This window comes from Enhydra lutris, unplaced genomic scaffold (assembly GCF_002288905.1).
Source record: "Enhydra lutris kenyoni isolate GAN:26980312 unplaced genomic scaffold, ASM228890v2 scaffoldscaffold8, whole genome shotgun sequence".
NCBI classification, from domain to species: Eukaryota; Metazoa; Chordata; class Mammalia; order Carnivora; family Mustelidae; genus Enhydra; species Enhydra lutris.
Genome location: NW_019154092.1, coordinates 16,557,693 through 16,579,005, shown reverse-complemented (window position 1 = coordinate 16,579,005; position 21,313 = coordinate 16,557,693). Strand labels below are relative to the sequence as shown.

At 34.8% G+C, this 21,313-nt stretch overlaps 1 protein-coding gene across 2 annotated transcripts in view; it reads left to right on the top strand.

The window, feature by feature from the left end:
* Nucleotides 1-21,313, top strand: part of LOC111142435 (Rho associated coiled-coil containing protein kinase 1) — a 159,261-nt gene that overhangs the window by 39,203 nt on the left and 98,745 nt on the right. For both annotated transcript variants that reach the window (XM_022495564.1, XM_022495563.1), the window contains exon 2: nucleotides 555-636. In XM_022495564.1, the coding sequence (XP_022351272.1) occupies nucleotides 555-636 (82 nt within the window). The remainder of the gene's footprint in view (nucleotides 1-554; nucleotides 637-21,313) is intronic.

The window sequence follows — 21,313 nt, the reverse complement described above, 5'->3', positions numbered from 1 at the left end:
CATGTTTGTCTTTTACTAATGTTTGTCCTGTAAAGTGCTTCAAAGAAAGAAAGAGAAGCCTTATGAAAATCCAGTGTCTTTTTGTAATTGCAAAATGTATCTAAATGCAGATACTTTATACTAAATATCACATTTTAGGCACTGACGTTTAGCTACTGCCTTATAAAATACCGATAGTAACAAATACAGGCCATTTGTTTTTGATCAGTGTCTGTGAAATAAGGATAAATGTAGTAGGGGGAATGAAAGTAAATTTCATGCCCTTACGAGGTCAAGGGCATGTGTTAAAGTCATGTGTAGCCAATTTGTGGTGATTTTGCTGCTTTCTCAGACTGGGCAATTTAGAAGGTGAAAAATCTATATATGAAATTAAAAAAATTATCTTTTTATGGCACCCGTGTAACCTTGTAGAAGGTATTAAATGAATGCAAGATATATGAGAGAGGCCAAATTAAATGTTAAAGCATATGTTCTACTCTTTACTCATAAAAAAGGGAAGTGTTCATCCAAAGTGTGATCCAAAAAACTAACTGTTTGTTTGTTTATTTGTTTAGGATGGATTGGATGCTTTGGTATATGATTTGGATTTTCCTGCCTTAAGAAAAAACAAAAATATTGACAACTTTTTAAGCAGATGTAAGTAATTTTTTTGTGGAGGTTAATGACAGACTGTATATAACAAAATCTTCACTTAAATAATTCAAGCCCATCTTTTTAAAATTTTTTTCTTCTGTCTACTCTGGTTATTTCGTCTAAAATTCCTATGTAAAGTGAGCAGGAAATAGGAAAGAAATGTTATTAATTAGTTTATTAATTTGAGTTCCTAGTAGGAGAATATTTTGTAAAATATTTTGCAGAAAAGGGAATGAAAAGTAATAGCTAAAGTATGTTAAAATAATAATATACATACATGCACATTGAATTTCAATAGTGTTATATTTATCCTCTATTTTTGTTTTGTAAATTATTAGCCATTATGTTTTAATACCAGCAGTCAAGAACAGATTGCACATGAAAAGCCCTCCTGCCACTGAGAGATACCATTGTTTCTCCATGAAAGCTGGTATATATTTAGGCTTTACAGTTTCTTTTCTAAAAACCTTTTTAGATTTTGATATTTAGATTTTATCACTTAAAATTTGACTAGAGAATTTATTAAGATAGTTTCAAACTTTTAATCTTAAAAAATAATAAAATTTAAATCATAAAATCTTTCCATTCTATATTTATTTCTGTTCCTAAACTGTACATAGTGATATATTTGGGTTGGGCTGGTTTTAGTGTTATTATTCAATTTTGGTCGCATATGTTTTGTTAGAAAAGTTTCTTTTTTTAGTCAGATCTTTTTACTTTGTTATGTTTATCATCTTTATACTTTGAAATCTTGCCTCAGAATTTTACCTATCAATTTAATTTTTTTAAGTATCTGTTTTTTATAAAAATATTTATTCAGCTGAATTTTGTTTTGGAATTGGTGCCAGAACCTGAATTGGGAACTTTTTAACTATAAATTTCTTAATTTCTCACATCTTACTGAAGTTACAGGAGAATTTTATTACTGTTTACATTTGTTTACCTTCTACTTAAAAATAGAGCAAAGGAACTAAAAAGGCGGAGACTCTTGACCATTTCTTATTTGATGAGAGGCAAAGAATAAATGTTCATTGGTACAAAGGAGGGGCTGTGTGATTTTGTAAAGTAGGCAACAAGGATTGGAATATGTTTTCTTAATTTATTACTCATTTTACTGTGCACATTTCTGCTTTCATAATATAAGTATGCCTTTATATTATATTTTAAAATAGAAATATCAATAGCCACAATAGAAATAAGTAAAATAAAATGAAAGTATAAAGCCTAAAGTAAACTTTTAACTGATAAACCTATCTAGATTTTAAATTGGAGAAAAGTACAGAGAGTAACGTGACAAAATTTTAGCAAATTATAGCTAACCATTATGTAAAAATTGTGACAAAAGAGGGCTTATATTAGGATTGCATTGTAAAGTTAATTCAAGTTCAAAAATCAATTAGGGTAATTTACCACATTAACATAATAAAAAAGAAAATCCATAATATCACCGCAGGAAATAAAAAACATTTGATAAAATTCAGTATCCATTTTTGATTAAAAATACATCTCTGCGAACTAGGAATTGAAGGAAACTTCCTTGTAGTGATTAAGAGAATCTACAAAAAACAAGCGGTTAGATTGTATTTAATTGTGTATGACTAAATTCTTTGCCCCTAAGATCAGGAAGAGGCAAGTCTGTCTTCTCTTATTACCACATTCATTCAACATTGTTGTGGAGATTCTAGCTAGTGCAATAAGGTAAAATAAAGAAAAATCATGAAGAAGTAAAAAAATTTGTTTTCAGACACCATGTTTTGTATATACAAAAATCTTAAGATTCTATCCAAAAAGCTTCAGTAAGACTGCAAATTAGAAGATTAATATGCAGAAAGCATTTGTCTTTCTATATATTAGTGACAACCAGTTTGAAGTTGATGTAACAAACGTAGTACCATTTACAAGAGAAGCAAAAACATGACAAATTTAGGGATAAATTTGACAAAATATGTGTAACACTTACAGACTGAAAACTACATAATATTACTGAGAAATTACAGAAGACCTAAAAGAAAAAGTGGATATTCAATGTTCATGGATTGGACAGTTAGTAAAAAAATATTAAGAGTCCCCATATTAACTTATGAATAGAATCCATGTATTCTCATAACCGAAGCAGGTTTTTTTGTTTTGGTGGTTTTTTTTTTTTTTTTGTATAAAGTGACTGGGAATTCTAAAATTCATATGAAAACGTGAAGGATCTAGAATACTAGCCAAAGCATTTTGGAAAGTAAGAGCAAAGCTGGAGAACTAACACTATAGGATTTTCAAGATGAAGACCGTATAATATTGATGAAAGAATAAACATAAATAAATGGAACAAAATAGAGAATCCGGAAATAGACCCATACATACAGTCAACTTATTTTCAGCAGAGGTGACAAAGTAATTCAGAATTTGGACCCTACTTCATGCCATACAAAAAGCAACTCAAAATTTTTCATAGGCTAGGCTTAAGAGCTAAAGTAGCACTTCTAGAAGAAAACACAGAAAATATTTGTGACCATTTTGGCAAGACTTTCTTAGATGGGACACAAATAACACAAACCACTTTTAAAAGAAGATAGATTGGCTTCAAAATTCAAAAAAAAAATTTTTTAGAAGATACTGCTAGGAAAATGAAAATATGAGCCATAGATTGGGAGAAAATAGTTGCAAAACATGTGAAAGGAGAAAGAATAGTCTTTTCAACAAATGGTGCTCAGACAACTGGGTATCTATATGTAAAAGAATGAAGTTGGATTCCTATCTTACACCATATGCAAAATAAATTCAGAATGTTAGAACCAAGCTATAAAACTCTTAGAAGAAAATGTTGGCATAAATCTTCATGCCCTTGACTTAGTCAGTTTCTTAGATATAATACTGAAGGTACAAGCAACAAAAGAAAAACAAATAAAATGGACATCATCAAAATTAAAAACTTTTGTACTTCAAAGGACACTGTCAAGGGAATGAAAAGACAACCCACAATGGGAGAAAATGTTAGCATATCGTATACCTGATAAAGGAGTAGTATATAGAATATATAAGTAAGTCTTACAAGTCAACATTAGAAAGGTAACCCAATTTAAAAACGAACATTTTTGAGTAGACATTTCTCCAAAGAAGATGCACAGTTGGCTAATATACAACATGTTTAGTCATTGGATAATTTCAAATTATGGCCACAATGAGATACTGTTACATATCTATTAAAATAACTAAAATTTTTAAAAAACTGACAGTATCAAGTATATGTGAAAATGTGGAGCAACTGAACTCTAGGACATTGCTGGGTGGTTTGTAAAATGGTAAGGCACTCTGGCAAACAATTTGGCGTTTTTCTGTTAGAGTTATACATACATTTACCTTATGATCCAGGAATCCCACTTCTGGGTTTTTATCCAAGAGAAACAAAAGCATGTGTCTACACAAAGATCTCTATGAGAATGTTAAAGGCGGCTTTATTCAAAATTGCTATAGACTGGAAGCTACTTTTAAATGCCCATCAGTTGGTAGTGGATAAACAAATTTTGGTACATCCATATAATGGAATATTTAACAGTTAAAAGGAATAAATTAACTGATATGTATAAAACATTAATAAATTTCAAAAGCAGTGTGGTAAGTTGAAAAAGCCAGGCACAAAAGGGTATATACTATATGATTCTGTTTATATGACATAACATTCCCCTTCAGCTCAAGTTGTATTTATGTAATACTTAACACAGAGATAGATCTTCATAGAATGATAGGATTTTATATTCTGAAATTCAATTATATGGGTATTTATTGCTTTCATTAGTAAGTACATCAGAATTTTTTTACTGAGGGTGAATGTTTGCTTTGAATTGCTGAGGGTGAATGTTTGCTTTGAATTGCTTTTTGCTGACAGATATCAGATATAGTGATATAAGGATACACCTGGAATATGGGATAAAATCTTTCTCTTTAGTAATTCAACTGAAGTCACACTAGGGTATAACAGCTTTAAAGTATAGCAGTTTGAAATATTTTAAACTTCAGGCCTAACTATATTACAGGTTGTTAATTTTCATCTCTTCGTGTTGAAGAATGTTTACAGACTGTAAGGGAAATGAGAAACTGTGACCATTTGACTGAATAAATAGTTAAATATAAAGATTTGCTTTTCTGGACTCTTGTGTATGATACCCGAATAATAAGGACTACAGAGAAAATGTTTATCATCCTCACATAACTATTAAAGATTTTAAGGTGAATTTTAAGTAGGCATTAGAGAGAGATCCAGATAAAATGGTGGGAGTTAGTTACATTTTAGAAGAAACGTGTTTGGGGGAGTGCATCGGAAGAAAGAGAAAGGGAGTATTTGGAAACAGTAATTATGACTATATATGTTTGTAAACCATTATGAATGTCACTGAGATTTGAGGTATAGGATTTATAATTATGTTAGTAGAGGGCAAACTTATTAAACAAATCTAACCAGTCTAAAAGAAGATAATAGAGGAGGGAAGAGCATTGTATGAGAAATTCCATGAACCTGAGAGTAAAAATGTGGTAGAGAGCATTTGTTTGTATAAAAAAAAATAACCTCGAGATGGTATTTTATGGTAGCATACTATAGCATTCCTCATAGATTACAGAAGTGGCATATTAGCTCTGGTAGTGATGGTGTAGCAGCTGTCTACTTATAAAAGCATATTAACAGTAGATAGACTTTTTATTTTCTTTATCAATTATTTGTTTATTGAGAAAATATGACAATAATTAGCTATTCGGAGTTAATTGTGGCCAAAAAGTCTGAAATGGTAGCATTTGGGATTTGACAGAGACTTTGAGACAAAGCATTCAGTTCATTTTAGACCAGATTTTCTCAGAAATGGCACTGTTGACATTTTGGGTCAGATAACTCTATTGTGGGGAGGGCTGGTCCTTTACATTGTAGGGTATTTAGTAGCGTCCCTGACCTCTACCTTCTAGATGCCAGTAGCATACTTATCTCCTTCCTTCGGTTGTGATAACCAAAAATGTCTCAAGACTTTGCCAAATGTCCCCTTGGCATCAAAATTGCTCTCAGTTGAGAACTACTGTCCAAGATTTTATATTAATGAAGGAGAAAATGCTGGACATGGTTAGGCATGTGCTCCAAGCTTAGAGATTTAATCAAACTTATTTAAAAGATATATCCTATTAATAGTGATTCCAGGTGAAGGATGAATTTCAAAAAGGGGTAAATATAAGAAAGTTTTAGCTCAAGAAATCAGGGTTATTCTACAGAAGTTTCTGGGTTGTTTTTGTTTTGTTTTGTTTTAGATTTTTATTTATTTACTTAACAGAGAAAGAGAGAGAGAGATCACAAGTAGGCAGAGAAGCAGGCAGACAGAGAGGGGGAATCAGGCTCCCCACTGAGCAGAGAGCCTGATGTGGGGCTTGATCCCAGGACCCCGAGATCATGACCTGAGCCAAAAGCAGAGGCTTAACCCCCTGAGCCACCCAGGTGCCCCTCTACAGAAGTTCTTAGCTCAGATTGGAAACAACCATATCAAGTATGAGTACATATTCAGAGATAAATGTGAAAGAGTAGCATAAATCTGTAAAAAATGGGTTAGACCAAAAGCCTGTGATGAGCCAAGACTTGTGAGAAATTCTTAAAACAACAAAAGTAACTTCCCCTGCTCATCCTTCTCCATTTAGAGTAATGAGTTGAAGATGTATGAGAAAGTGATAAATTTACTACACATCACCACCTTTCTCTCCCTCCCTCCCTCCCTCCTTCCCACTCTCTCTTCCTTCATTTCTCCCATCCTTCCTTCCTTCCTTTTCGAGAGAGCTAGGGGTGGTGGGAAGGGGCAGAGGGAGAGGGGGAGAGAGAGAATTTCCAGCAGGCTCCACACCCAGTGTGGATCCCAAAGCAGGGCTCCATCCCACGACTCTGAGATCACCACCAGAGTGGAAACCAAGTGTTGGACACCTGGCAGATTGAGCCACCCCAGCACCCCTGCGAGACCATTTATTCTTGAAAAATTTTTTTCATGTCCAGTCACTACAGACATGAAGAATGAGACAGTGTTTTTCTTTAAAACTGTAGATCTTACCATCTTGTGAAGGGAAATACAGGAGCAAATAGTAACTTTTATATATATACTTTTTATAAATGTGAACTTTTATAATTGAACTTTGTAGAAAATGTAATGATACACAGATCTTGAGGTAGTAAAGAAAGCCTTAATACTACTTAACAAACAAAAGTACTTAATACTACTTAACAAATACTACTTAAGTAGTGTTTGAGTGGAGTCTTAAAAGACCAGGCTAGATTTCTTTTTTTTTTCCTTTTAAAGATTTATTTGAGATATTACGACCTGAGCCAAACCAAGAACCTGCTGCCCAACCGACTGAGTGACCGAGGTGCCCATTGGCTAGATTTCTTAATTGAGGAAGAACAATTCAGGCAGAGAGGGAATAGCATTTGTTAAGTCAGAGAGCCATCTAAAAATATGTTATCTTTGAGGAAGCAGGAATTTGGTATAAATTGAACTTGGTTGATGATAAGTGGGAAGGGGTAAGGAGGACAGATAGCAGAAAAGACTGAAATGGTAGGTTACAGTCCCAGATCCAGGCAGATTATACCCTAGAATAGCGAATAAACATGCTGATGTGTTGAGGATCTTTAGAAAACCTTTGCAGAGTAGTGGAGCTGCCAGAAGATTAAAGATAAACAAATGATCTTTTTTATAAACTGAAGAAAACACCCATGAATGTGGATTTTGGTCAATAGCAGTCTTCACACAGAGGCTTGAACTTTGTTTTCTGTTACAACTGTTCTTGTTCAGGCTTCATCATCTCCATTGATTGATCTCAGTTAAGTCTTCTATCTAGTCTCAGTTTATCTGCTTTCCCCATTTACAGTTGGTTTTCTAAGTTGCTGCCACAGGATTCTTTTTCAACTGCAAATTGTTTAAGTCAAATATCACTCCCAGCCTTTCGTACAACCTTCTGTATGACTTTTCAAGTTACATTCTTACCTGTACGGCTACTCCTTTGTTTCCTTCTACCTTCACCACACTGCTTATAGTTCATTACTAGAAAACACTGATACCTTCTCCACAATACTTTTAGATGTTGTTTTCCTCTTTCTAAAATTCCTTCTAACCCCATCCAACTTAAAGGAGTTATCCTTTAAGTTTCAAATAAGCATTCACTTTCGTTTCCTAGCCCCTGGAGCTAGGTCAGATGTACTGTTGCTAGGAATGTACTTTCATGGTCTCTTAGGCACTTATCACAGTTAGGTTATATTTAATTGTGTGATTATATGATTGCTATCCATTGCTCTTCTTCCCTCATCACTAGACTGGAAGTGTCATGAGACCAGGGGCAGTTGTGTTGCAAAACCTGGCTAAATATTAGGTACACATTAAATATTTGTTAAATGTATTAGAAGTTAAATGCTGACTCGTTAGAGATGATCTAGAAAGTATTCTATTGTTAGTAGAGTTGGGATATGATCATTGTCTTTTTAAATTGTTTTTTATTACCACGTATTTCAGATGAATTGATATAACACATATCTGTGTATACATGATCACTGTTAAATTAGTAGTTAATATTTTGCTCTATTTGCTTCTGGTCTTTTGTTCAAAATAAGATGTTAAGTTACAACCTAGGCCTTGGGCCTCATGTCTTCCTCTTCCAGATGTAATCAGTAGCCTAGAGTTGATGATATATGTATTTAGTCATTGTTACACTGTCTCAGAATAGTGATTTCTAAAAAAGATAGCCACCCACGTAAAATCATCAAATCAAGAACAAGCATATAGGTAAATCAATGAATAAGCCACAGTTGGCAAGAACAATATAATTTCAGTTGAGATGTGGAAAATAAATATTTTTCTAAAGTTTCTTTTATCATTTTAAAGGGTAAATCGTTGTATCATCATATTAAATTATTATATTAAAGGATTACATTTATCATTGTAAAAGGGTTGTAGCTAAAGTTTTTATTTTTCCAAGTAATTATATTTGGTAACCAATCATATAATATTTTAATGTTTTATAAATTGGAATTTAACCTTTTCTCTAGTGGCTGCTTTCTTAATCTCCTTCCAAAAATGAGATTTCATGGATTACAGGCAATTAGGTATTTGTTTTTATGTAAACAGGCAGTAATGGCTATTAGAAAGTTTATTCCTCTTTCTAGGTTTTAATATGTCACTCTGGCAGTTTTCAAAACATAAAATGTTTCTTCTCTGTACTTCTAAAATTTGTAAAATCATGAAACCTTTTTACTTATTAAATGATTATGATAGTTGAATGTTACTATTATCTTTAAATTAGCTATTCATTGGTTGGTGATTAAAATTAGTAAGCAGGGGGCACCTGGGTGCCTCAGTGGGTTAAAGCCTCTGCCTTCGGCTCAGGTCATGATCCCAGGAGGGTCCTGGGATCGAGCCCTACATTGGGCTCTCTGCTTGGTGGGGAGCCTGCTTCCCCCTCTCTCTCTGCCTGCCTCTCTGCTTACTTGTGATTTCTGTCTTTCAGTCAAATAAATAAATAAAATCGTAAAATAAATAAACATAAATAAATAAAATTAGTAAGCAGTTATCTTGTATTAAAAATATAAAGGAGAAATACATTATTTTCAGTTCAGCATATTCTGCTGATTCATCAAAGAATCCATTGTTCATCCAGGGAAGCAAAAACAACTTGACTATGTTTGCCTTAGCTCCTTATAGAATTACACAAAAGGTACATATTGCTCAATAGTAAAGGGAAGACTTTTTCTCACTTTAAATTAAGATCATGATAATAATTCAAATAAAACATCGCAAGACTTATGACTTAATAGAAAAGCCCTCATTTTGGGGCGCCTGGGTGGCTCAATGGGTTAAAGCCTCTGCCTTCGGCTCAGGTCATGATCCCAGGGTCCTGGGATCGAGCCCCACATCGGGCTCTCTGCTCCGCAGGGTGCCTGCTTCCTCCTCTCTCTCTCTGCTTCTCTGCCTACTTGTGATCTCTGTCAAATAAATAAAATCTTTAAAAAAAAAAAAAAGAAAAGCCCTCATTTTAATATTTATGACTAATTTCTCCTAAGATTGTCTCATTACATACTGTAATATTGAAGATGTGTATTACATTATCTCTAGTAAAACTAAAGATGATTTTCACCTGCTTGGAATATAAAGTTTGATGTAGTTAGAAGTCTATACTTTTTCAGGAATTCTAAGGAGCAACAATTCTAAAAGCAGAACTTATGTACTACCTATATATACTGTTCTACATTTAAAAAGGACAAATTTCAGGGTGTGTGGGTGGCTCAGTCAGTTAGGCATCTGACATGTGTCAGGCCACCCTCAACAGGAAGTCACCTTAAAGATTCTCTCCCTCTGCCCCTCCTGCACTCTTGCCTGTATGCTCACTCGTTTTCTCTCTCTCTCTCTCTCTCTCTCTCAAATAAATAAATAAATAAATAAATAAATCTTTAAAAAAAAAAAACCAACAAAAAAACTCCTCCGCAGCTTAATATTAAAGTACGTATAGGAGTCTGCATAATGTGGGACATATTCCAGCCAGAAAGCATTGAAATGTAGTAAGGTTTCGGCAGAATTAATTTTTTTTGCATATTAGGTCATGAATGGCTTGCATAGTTTGGTAACTCTAGCACTTGAATGGCAAATGTATTACTGTTTCTGGGAGTTGGGGACAGGATTGTAGTCATAATATATTGGGATTAATTCTTGAAGTGTAAGAAAAATAGTACTTTCTTGAAGGACATGAAGATCAATAGATTATCGTGGAGGGTGAAGAAGCATACTTTTTTATTATATGAAAATTTGATATAAGCTTAACATGTCATTGGGGAAAAGGTAGCTTATTCAGTAATTCGTATTGGATATCCATATGAAGAGAAAATGAATTTCAGTCTCTACTGCCTTACATATTAGAAATGTAAAGACATAAGGTACTAAATGAAATTATATAGTCTTCAAGTAGGCAGTGTTTTTTTTTTTAAAGAAGGGTTCTACAACTAGCATATAACTATAAAGGAAACACTGACAGATTTTTGCCTTTCCAAAACTATATATAAGGAAAGACAGATATATAAAGAATGTAGATGGGCACCTGGGTGGCTCAACGGGTTGGGCCTTTGCCTTTGGCTCGGGTCATGATCTCAGGGTCCTGGTATCAAGTCCCGCATCGGGCTCTCCTCGGCGGTGAGCCTGCTTCCTCCTCTCTCTCTCTCTCTGCATGCCTTTCTGCCTACCTGTGATCTCTCTCTGTCAAATAAATGAATAAAATCTTTTAAAAAATAAATAATGTAGACAAATTGAAAAAAATTATAGTATATTACCAGTATAAGAAGAATCAATAAGAGAAACAATTTTTTAAATGGACAAAGTAGCTGAATATGTAGTATAAAGGAGAAAAGTTATAAATGGCTATTGAACAGTTAACAGTTGAACAAATATATTACTATTTCAACAAATATGGGTTAAAATAAGAAAAAGACACCCCCCATCTGAATGAGTGAGTGAGAAATGAAAATTGGTGCAGTAATTTGAAGAGTAATTGGGCAGTGTATTTTAAAACTAAAAGTGTTCATGAGCTTAACCTAATCTTTTATTTACTTAAAGAAATGTATCCTGCAAAACAGCTCTGCAAATACACAGGATTGTTCATCATAGCAAATATAAATGATTAGATCAAAAAGTTAGAACACAAATATTAATCAGTAGGAGAAATTTGTCAGCTATCCACAATGTGTTCTGTGAAAAGTGAGTTGCAAAATATCTTTTTATGTGAATAAGTATAGATAACATAGTTTAAGAAATGAATATATTCCATTTAGTGTACCTTAATTTAAAAAACTTTCTGTAATGGTGGACACTTAAATTCCTTCCAGTTTTCCACTAGTATAAATAAGGCTGTGATGAACATTCTTGTGCATACAGTTTGGTGTATACTTGCTGCTTCTTTCTTTGGAGTGAATCCAGGAATTGCTGAGTCATAAGTTGTATCCAATTTACATTTGGTATATAGTGCCAAATGCAGTTTATACCAAAAGGTAGTATAAAAGTTGGGATTTTAAAATGAAGCCATAAAATTGAATAAATTATGTAGTATGACCTAGGATATTACAAAAGCTAGTTTGAAGTTATTACTACTAAATTAGATTTTTAAAAAAAGAAATGTTAAATATCCTATTTATTATATCTGTCTATTTTAAAAAGATTTATTTATTTATGTATTTGACAAGCAGAAATCACAAGTAGGCAGAGGAGGAGGGGGAGCAGGGAGCCTGATGTGGGACTGGATCCCGGGACTCCAGGATCATGACCTAAGCTGAAGGCAGTCGCTTAACCAACTGAGCCACCCAGGCACCCCCCTCTTTATTTATTTTTAAGATAAATCATATTATAAACTTACAGGAAAGTTGCAAGCATAAAGATTCCTGTATGCCCTGTACACAGTTTTACCGAATGTTAACATTTTATATAACACAGCACATTGACAGAACTAACAAATTAAATTGGCATACTACTGATAACTAATTACATACTTTAGTTTTTCCATTAATCTCTTTTGGTTTTGGTTCCAGAATCCAATGTAGAATACTGCCTTGTATTCGGCTGCCATTTCTCCTTCTCATCTAGTCTATGATAGTTTCTCAGTCTTTGCATATTTTTTTTATGACCTTGACAGTTTTGAAGATTACTGATCAGGTATTTTGTAGAATGTCCCACAGTTTATGTCTGATGTTAGACTGGGTTTATAGGTTTATGGTATCATGATTATCAGTGGTAATGTTAACTTTTATCACTTGGTTTAAAATAGTAGTCTGCCAGGCTTCTCTCCTAGAAAGTTATTATTTTCCCTTTCCATACCCTATCGTTTGGAATCTGATCACTAGTTCAGCCTTTGCTTAAGGGCAGGGGGATAAATAAGCTCCACCTCCAGACCCAAAAGGTTGTGTATACTGTCTTTCGCACAGCAGAATTTTTTTTATTTTGATAGCCTAATTTATCAGTTATTTCTGTTACGGATTATGCTTTTGGTGTTAATGTAAAGATCATTGCCAAACCCAAGACTGATTTGTTAAATAGCTTTGTTGAGATACAATTTATATAATATAAAATTCACCCATTTAAAGTATACAATTCATTGTTTTTTTGTGTGTATATTTTTAGAGTTATGCAGCCATTACCAGTCACTTTTAGAACATTTCATAACCTCATAAAGAAACCCCATTTGCATTAGCAGTCACTCCCATTTTATCCCTAAGCTCCCCAAGTCCTAGCCAATGATTAATCTGTTTTATGTCAGTATAGATTTGCCATACATAATGAACATTACCTATAGATGGAATTATGTATGTGGTCTTTTGTGACTGACTTTTTGAACTTAGTATGGTATATTATTCAGGATTTATCTATGTTGTAGCACATATTCTTTTTAATTGCCAAACAATATTCCATTGTGTAGATACACTTACCACGTTTTGTTCATCTCTTGATGAACATTCGTATTTTTTCTGCTTTCTGGCTGTCATGCATACTGCTGCTATGAACATTTGTGTGCAAGTTTTTCTGTGGACATATGTTTTCATTTCTCTTGGGTAAATAGCTAGAAGTGGAATTGCTGAGTCATATGGTAATTCTATGTTTAGTGTTTTGAAAAATCCAAGATTGGTTTTTAGATATATACTTTCATTGTTTTGGAGTAAATAAAAGTGACTAGCTTTTCTGTTGTTCCTGAATAGGTAAGAGCTGCATGTAGTTGATTTGTCTCCATTTATAAATAATATCATTAAATGTTTTTAATGTTTCAGTAAGTAGCATTGAGCATGTATGTACGTCAAGGACATATCCATGAATGGAGTGTGGTCTCTATCCTTAAGGAAATGGGAATGTACTATATAATAGAAGAAACATAGCTGTATAAACAATTTCAGTCCAGACTGATAGATGAAATAATAGAGACATTGTGGTATTTCAGAGGAGAGGGAGTTAGCCTATCTACTTGAGAGAGATCAACAATGGCTGAAGAGGAGATAGAGGATTAGATCTTGTTTGATAGTAAGTTGGTCAGATAACGTGGGGCAAGTCATTTTAGACTGATGATCAATATCTGCTAAGGTATGGAGATATGAAGCAGTATGGTAAGGTGAACAATTACAAATAACTGGGCATTGGTAGCATGTTGGGGAGAGTATCTAGAAATAAAAGACTGGAGAACCAGATAGTAACAAGGTCTAAAAGCCCATTTTATGCTATAAGAATTTGGATTCCTCCCCCTCCCCAATCAGTGTCTCAAACCGGATCACTATGTGTATGTACACTGGCAAAACATGGCACATCTTCCTGGAGTTTGAATTTTATTTGCAGATTTGGGTATAAAATAATTTTTGCATTAAAACAGATTTTTATGGAATTGAATATTACATTGTACATTTTCTAGTTAAGTTTTTTTTTTTTTAAAGATTTTATTTATTTATTTGACAGAGAGATCACAAGCAGGCAGAGAGGCAGGCAGAGAGAGAGGAGGAAGCAGGCTCCTTGCTGAGCAGAGAGCCCGATGTGGGGCTCGATCCCAGGACTCTGAGATCATGACCTGAGCCGAAGGCAGCGGCTTAACCCACTGAGCCACCCAGGCGCCCCTCTAGTTAAGTTTTATGTAATTTTAGTGCTTTTTAGGGATGCTTTGACTACTCTAAAAGTACACAAGGTACACTAGGTTTCTTTAGACAAAGAATAGCAGTATTTTGGTCAGTTTATTCATAGCTTTTATTGCTGTATTTCATCCTGACATTTAAAAAAACTTAACAATTAGGATGTGTCTCACAGTCTGTAGTGGTACATAAAATTATGGTGCACTTTATATTCTCAGATCTTAGACTAGGTGGATGTGTCTTTTTCTCATTAGAAAGCAATAGTCACTATAGAAAATTTGAAATATATAGAAAATGTGAGGAATAAAATAACTGAAATCCCACTGCACTTAGAAGTGATTGCAAATATTTTGCTATATTTCCTTCTCTGGTCTTTTTTTCTGTTCACACGTACCAGTATATACTTGTTTATATATTTGTGCAGTTTATTCTGTTTATTTCCTCAACATTATATGTTGAGTATCATTCTATGTGATTATTCTTTTTTACTTAAATTCAATTAATATATAATGTATTATTGGTTTCAGAGGTAGAGGTCAGTGATTCATCAGTCTTATATAATAACCAGTGCTCATTACATCACATGCCCTCCTTAATGTCCATCACCCAGTTACCCCATCCCCCCACCCCTCTCTCTTCCAGTAACCAAGACTAAGAGTCTCTTACAGGGGCGCCTGGGTGGCTCAGTGGATTAAAGCCTCTGCCTTGGGCTCAGGTCATGATCCCAGGGTCCTGGGATTGAGCCCCGTGTGGGGCTCTCTGCTCAGCAGGGAGCCTGCTTCCTCCCCTCTCTCTGCCTGCCTCTCTGCCTACTTGTGATTTCTGTCTGTCAAATAAATAAAATCTTTAAAAAAAAAAAGTCTCTTACAGTTTGTCTCCCTTTCTGATTCCGTCTTATTTTTTTTAACACAGTTTTAAATGTTGCCTAATACTCCATTATATGTATATAAAATTATTTAATCTTTACATTTTAAAAAACATTTTATTGTAAAAATCTTGGTTCCACATTATATCTAACTTCCTTAGGATAAATTTCTAGAAGTAGAATTTATTGGATATGAATTGTGACTTTTTTTAGAGATTCTTAAGAAAAATCATCCATTTGATTTCTAGAAAGTGAGATTGAAGAGTCTGATTGAAATAATTTTGAATTGCTGGTAACCCTGAAACTATAAATTCTCAATCTTTCTGCCGCTTTTGCTAACTGGGGATTATTTAGAGACTGATTAGCTAGTTAGTGGCCTCTTAAGACTTACGTTGTCTATTTGTGACTCAATTTACCCATTTCATGCTTTGCTTACTGTGCTGTGGAGTAATATCTCACATCTCTGAATCTTAGCTTTCAGCCAGCATCACCTAGCTCAACAAAGTAGACAATCAGAAATTGGTAAAAGGGTCTAATGATCGCATAATCCTATTTATTGGTCTTGGAATTAATGAGGGCTTGCCGAATTTATAATTTTGCATGAGACAAATTCTGTAAGTAACAAGTTGTTACTTATTATGGGAAGAACATATAACCACTATAAGAAGGATTGGAACTTTTGAGAATTTTACAGTTTTAAATAAGTGACTAGCTTGGGATTCACTGAAACATGACATTTGAGAACACTGTTGAAGTACCTGAGAGAATTAGCCAAGCAGATGTTTGAGGGAAGGGACTGGCATACAGAGGAACAGACAGTGTGAAGGCTTTGGGAGGAATATATCTGGCATGTTCGGGGAGAAGCCACTGTGGCTGGGGAGGATTGAGCAAGAATAGTAGGATGATGTCAGAGAAGTAAGGAAATAGGCTAGGTCATGTAGCGTCTTGTTGGCCATTGTAAGGTCTTTGACTTTTGCTCTGGCTGAGAGGGCAAGGCATAGAGAGTTTTGTGCAGAGGAGTGACATGCTCTGACTTGTGTTTTTAAGATTATCACCTAGGGTTAAGAATAAAATATGGAGTATGGAGAGTAAAGGATAGACACGGTGAAATCAGTTAAGAAGTGATTGTAGTAATTCTAGGAAGAGGTGATAGTGGCTTGGTCCAGCATGTTAGCAGTGTTGAGAGTGGAAAGTTATCAGATTGGAGATAATATTTCAAAGGTAGAGCTAACATGTTTTCCTGAATGATAGGATGTGGTGTGTAAGGGAAGAAAAGGAGTCAAGAATACTTCCTAAATTTCAGCAAAATTGAACTGTCAAAAGAAATATAGGTAGGAGTTTTGGGTGAAACCATCTCTTCAGTTTCATACACATTAAATTTGAGAGGTCTGTTACCCAAGTAGATATATTTTATAAGCAATTTGCATATATAAACCCAAAGCTTAAGAGAGAGATCTGGACTAGCCATAAAATTGCTTGACATGTAGATGGCTTTTAAAGGCCACCAAAGAAATAAAGGTAAACAGAGAAGAAAACACTGTGAAAGATTAAGACTTGAGATGCGAAGTGTTAACTCTGGGAGAGGAGGAGGAGCCAGCAAAGGCAACTGAGAAATGCTAATGAGGTTGAAAAAATATCCTTAGCATGGTTGCAAGAATGTGGAAGTCAAGTAAAGAAAGTATACCAGCAGAGACCAAACTGTCAAAAGCTGCTGATATGTCAAGATGAGAACTGAGAATTTGTCATTGGATTTAGCAACATGGTGGTAATTTGTGAATTTGACAAGCAGCTTTGATAGAAAGGTAGTGGCCAGATCCCTCCTAACTGGATTTAAAAAGCAAATATGAAGAAAGATTTAGAAACTGAGAGGATAGACAACACTTAAGGGCTTTTGCTGTAGTGAAGTTGAGTAATGGGGCAGAAGAAGCTTATGAGAGAAGTGGGGTGAGGAGATTTAGGGTGAGAATGAAAATAAGCATGATAGATTCTGTTTAGAAAAGGGTAAACTTAATAATAGAAGAGAAAGAGGATAGTATTGCTGCAGCCAAAACCTTGAACTAGTGAATAAGGATGTGATATCACTCACTGATGGAAAGATTGTTATAAAAATAGCAGTATTCTCCTGTAGTAAAGGGTGACCAAATATATACCTGCAAATGCTGGCAGTTAAGTATATATGTGTGTGTGGTGGTAAATCTGTGGCAGTTTTCTTCTGATTGTTTAATTTGATTCAGGGTGGTAGCCAAAAACATCTTAGCTACTAATGAGGATCAGTGGGAGTGCCGCGCAAGGTTTGAGAAGAGGGAAGAAAGTGTAAAATATGGTTTCTAGCAGAGTGGAGAGTGAACAGACCAGTGAAATATAATACCAAGCAGAATTAGGAGCCAGCTTTAGATTTGTGATTGGGAATTTAAAGTGGATCAGTCAACATGATTTTATGTATTTTTCCAGATTTATTTAACTGCATAGGTACTGACAGTTGAAGACTTGGATTTAACTAGAATCATGATTTTGCCAAACTAAGTATAATGAAGCAGAAGAGAGCCAAGGTGTATGCAAGAGAGTGATTGTAATGACTGTGTGATTTAATCTGGAGAGATAAGAAAGAGAAGCAGTCAGTGCAGTGAGGTGTAGTAAGATGGGATAGGATGAGTGGATTGGAGGTCTTGGTTGGGCTGGGGATTGGGAGTTGAGTTATTAGAGGGAGTGAACAGGAAAGCTGCTAAGGAGTACTCAAAGGGTGTAAGATTTGAAATTGAAATTATGGGAGGATTATAATTATTGATAATGCAAGAACTAGTATGTGACCATGGAAATGAGTGGCTAAGATAAGGTACAGGATGAGATCATAATGTACAAGAAGAGAAGTTAAAGGTATTGAGAGACCAGGTTATTAGAAGTGTCATCCGTGGATATAATAAAAACTCTAAGAATTTAATAAAGTATAATAAAAACAGGTGAATCCTGGAGAGGTCAGTAAACCAGGAACTAAAATTGTCTGACAATGAAATGTTGTGACCTGAGAGTCAGTAGGTTACAGCAATAATGAGAGGTAGTGAGAAATGCAACCTAATAACATGAAAATCAAAGCTGGCAGATGGGGCTATAGAGATAGTAGTGGAGTTCACCTATCCCACTTTCAAGGGCAATGGTATAAGGCATGCGAGTAAATGTAAAGGTTATCCCTTGAGAGCTGCAAGGAAATCAGTGTCCTTTGTGGGAAGCTGGGTTTCAATTAGAGCAGGGTTTGACAGACTATATAGCCCAAAGGCTAAATCTGGCCCACCACCTGTTTTTGTATGTCTTATGAACAAAGAACGTTTTTTATATTTTTAAAATGATTGATGAAGGGTCAAAAGAAGAAATATATGTCATGACATGTGAAAGTTATATAAAATTCAGATTTCATTGTCCATAAATAAAGTTTTGTTGGGACATTGCCACGTTCATTCTTAGGTATTGTCTGTGACTGGTTTTGTGCTCCAGTGGCTGAATTGAGTAGTTGTGACAGAAATCATACAAGACATTGTTACTGGTTCACACTGCTACTCAGCAGTATATTCATTGTTACTGGTTCACACTGCTACACAGTGGTACAGTTAAATGGAACAGTGTTTCATGTATTGTCACCATACCACAGCATTTTATTTTTTATTGCCAGTGCATACCACTTGTGTCAAAAACAAAAAAAAAGAAAACTGAACTTTGAATGTTGTCATTTTGACGCACAGTGGACTGTGGATTGTTTTTGTGACGTTAAAAGGCAAAGCATTGTGTTTATTTTGCAGTGACACTGTACCTGTGCTAGAAAAATATATATTGATGTTACCAGAGTGAGTCCTTATAATATTCCCAACTCACAGGAAAGCACCAGTCAGAAAAAATGGTAAAGTTGAAATGGAATATCTCATCAGAGAATTTTCTTCACAAAAATAAAAAAGGAATGGGGCTGTGACCTTACATTAGTTTATGAGTGGCTTATTAGCCAAACAGGGAAAACCATTCACTAATGGTGAGTGTTTGCAGCAGCAAAAACAAAAAACAAAAAACAAAAAAAAAACGTAGAGAGAAAAATTTCCTTAAGACTGTTAGCTTTTTGGCAAGAACCGTTGCTCAAAGAACTGAGGTCATCGAGAGCAACATCAAGTCAATTAAAAAATAAGACAAACAACTTTGAGTGATTTTCCTTGACTCTTGTTTATTTGAGGAGTCAGTGCTAAGTTTGAAGGAACTAAAGAATTATCCTATGTAGTCTTCATGGAATAAGTACAGGCAAGAATATTTTTAAAGAAGTTGAGAAAATACTAAGTGCAGCTTAAAGAGGAGTCTGCTGAGGTGTGTAGGCCTTTAAAGCCTACAGTTATTTTGTATTGTATATCAGCAGGTACTTTGTGGAAAATATTTGAATCTATCATGTGTTATTGAACCACAGTGTGGGTGGTACACACATTTACTCTTATGGCCTTACATCATCAGTTCTGTAAATTTTTGTCAGAAATTGTAACTAAACATCCAGTTTATCTCAGTATAAACTAAGTCGATGTCTTGGTGGTGCTGTTTAATTGTGTGTGTGTGTGTGTGTGTGTGTGTGTGTGTGTGTGTGTTTTGCTTTTTTTTTTTTAAGGACCGTTATGGACTAAATTGTGTATTGTCCCCTGCACCTACCATTCATATGTTGAAGCCTTAACACCCTAATGACTGTATTTGAAGATAGGGTCAATAAGGAGGCAGTTAAGGTTAAATGAGGTCATAAGGGTGGGGCTCTGATAAGATAGGATCAGTGTCCTTACCTTGTCCCACACCCACACTAGAGGAGGTCAAGTGAACACACAGGGATGGCAGCTGCCAAGAAGCCAAGAAAAGAGGCATAACGAAATCAAACATGCTGGTCCCCTGCTCTTGGACTTCAGGCTCTAGAACTGTGAAAAAAATGAATGAATATTGTTTAAACCACTCAGTCTGTGGTATTTTGTATGGCAGCACGAGCTAAGATAGAGACCAAGTTGAAGCTTTTTAGAGCCACTCCCAATTGTTAACTGAGTTTTCATTAAATACTAATAGACTTTGGAAGCTATTTCTTGTTAATGTTTCTTAATGAATACAACCTAAAATTAAAAGGCAAAACAACACTTTGATGCCATACTTAAATGTAATAAAGTCATTCTGACAACTAATGTTGTTTGAATCATATATCAAGCTGCTTTATACACTTCCTGTGCTGTTAGAAATTAAAACAGGAAGCAAGATCATCATTCCCACATAAATTTGCAGCAGATATATTTTCTGAGCTCAAACAGACTTTTCAGCCTATTTATGGCTCTAAACCTCACATAACTAGAGCTAGGGATCCTTTCTCAACCTCACAGGCTATTATGTAACACATCCTAGTTCAGGACTTTATAAACTCTCATCTGAAAATTTACAGTACTCCTAAAATTCTCCCCAACCCCAGTCTTGTCCTTATTGAGTTCATCTTTTTAAATATTTCCCAGAGTGGTTTAGCTGAAATGTAAATTTGACTGTTGTTTTTCTGCCTTATTTCTCTTCATGGTGCTTCTCAGTTCCCAGCAGATCCCACAGGACTCTCAGGGGTTGCTTTATGGAACAGTATAAAGTAGATGAAACTCCAGACCCTCTCTGATATCCTGACCACCGCACGACTACCTTCCTGAAGCAGAGCATTTTCTTTTCTATAAAATTGAATTGCTTTAAATTTTATTGTGAGATAAGATTTTTTTCTGATTAAATACTAGTTCTTTAACTACTGGCCTACAGGTAAAGTTCAAGCTTCTTAACCAGTTGGGGGCTCTCCAGTGTCTCCTTTGAACACTTATCACAAACTTGATACTTCCGCAGCACAGAGCTTCTTGTATGTGGTTCCTCTGTGCCTTTGCTTATATGGCCCATCTGCCTGTAGTATTCTGTTTTCTTCTCCCCACCTGGCTAACTGTTGTGCTTCATTTTGACTTGTTTCGGGTGTTGCATTTTCAGAAAGCCTTTTCTAGCCACCTCCTTCCCAGGCAGGTTTGGGTTAAGTGTCTTAGTTTTCTACAAACTCTGTGCTTATCCTCCTTAGAGCTTTTTTTTTTTCTTTAATACTTTCTTTTTCATTGTTTGTTTCTGTTCCATTTGCTAGAGTTTAAACTCCTTAAGAGGAGGAACTATGTAAAGTTATCTTTATATATAAT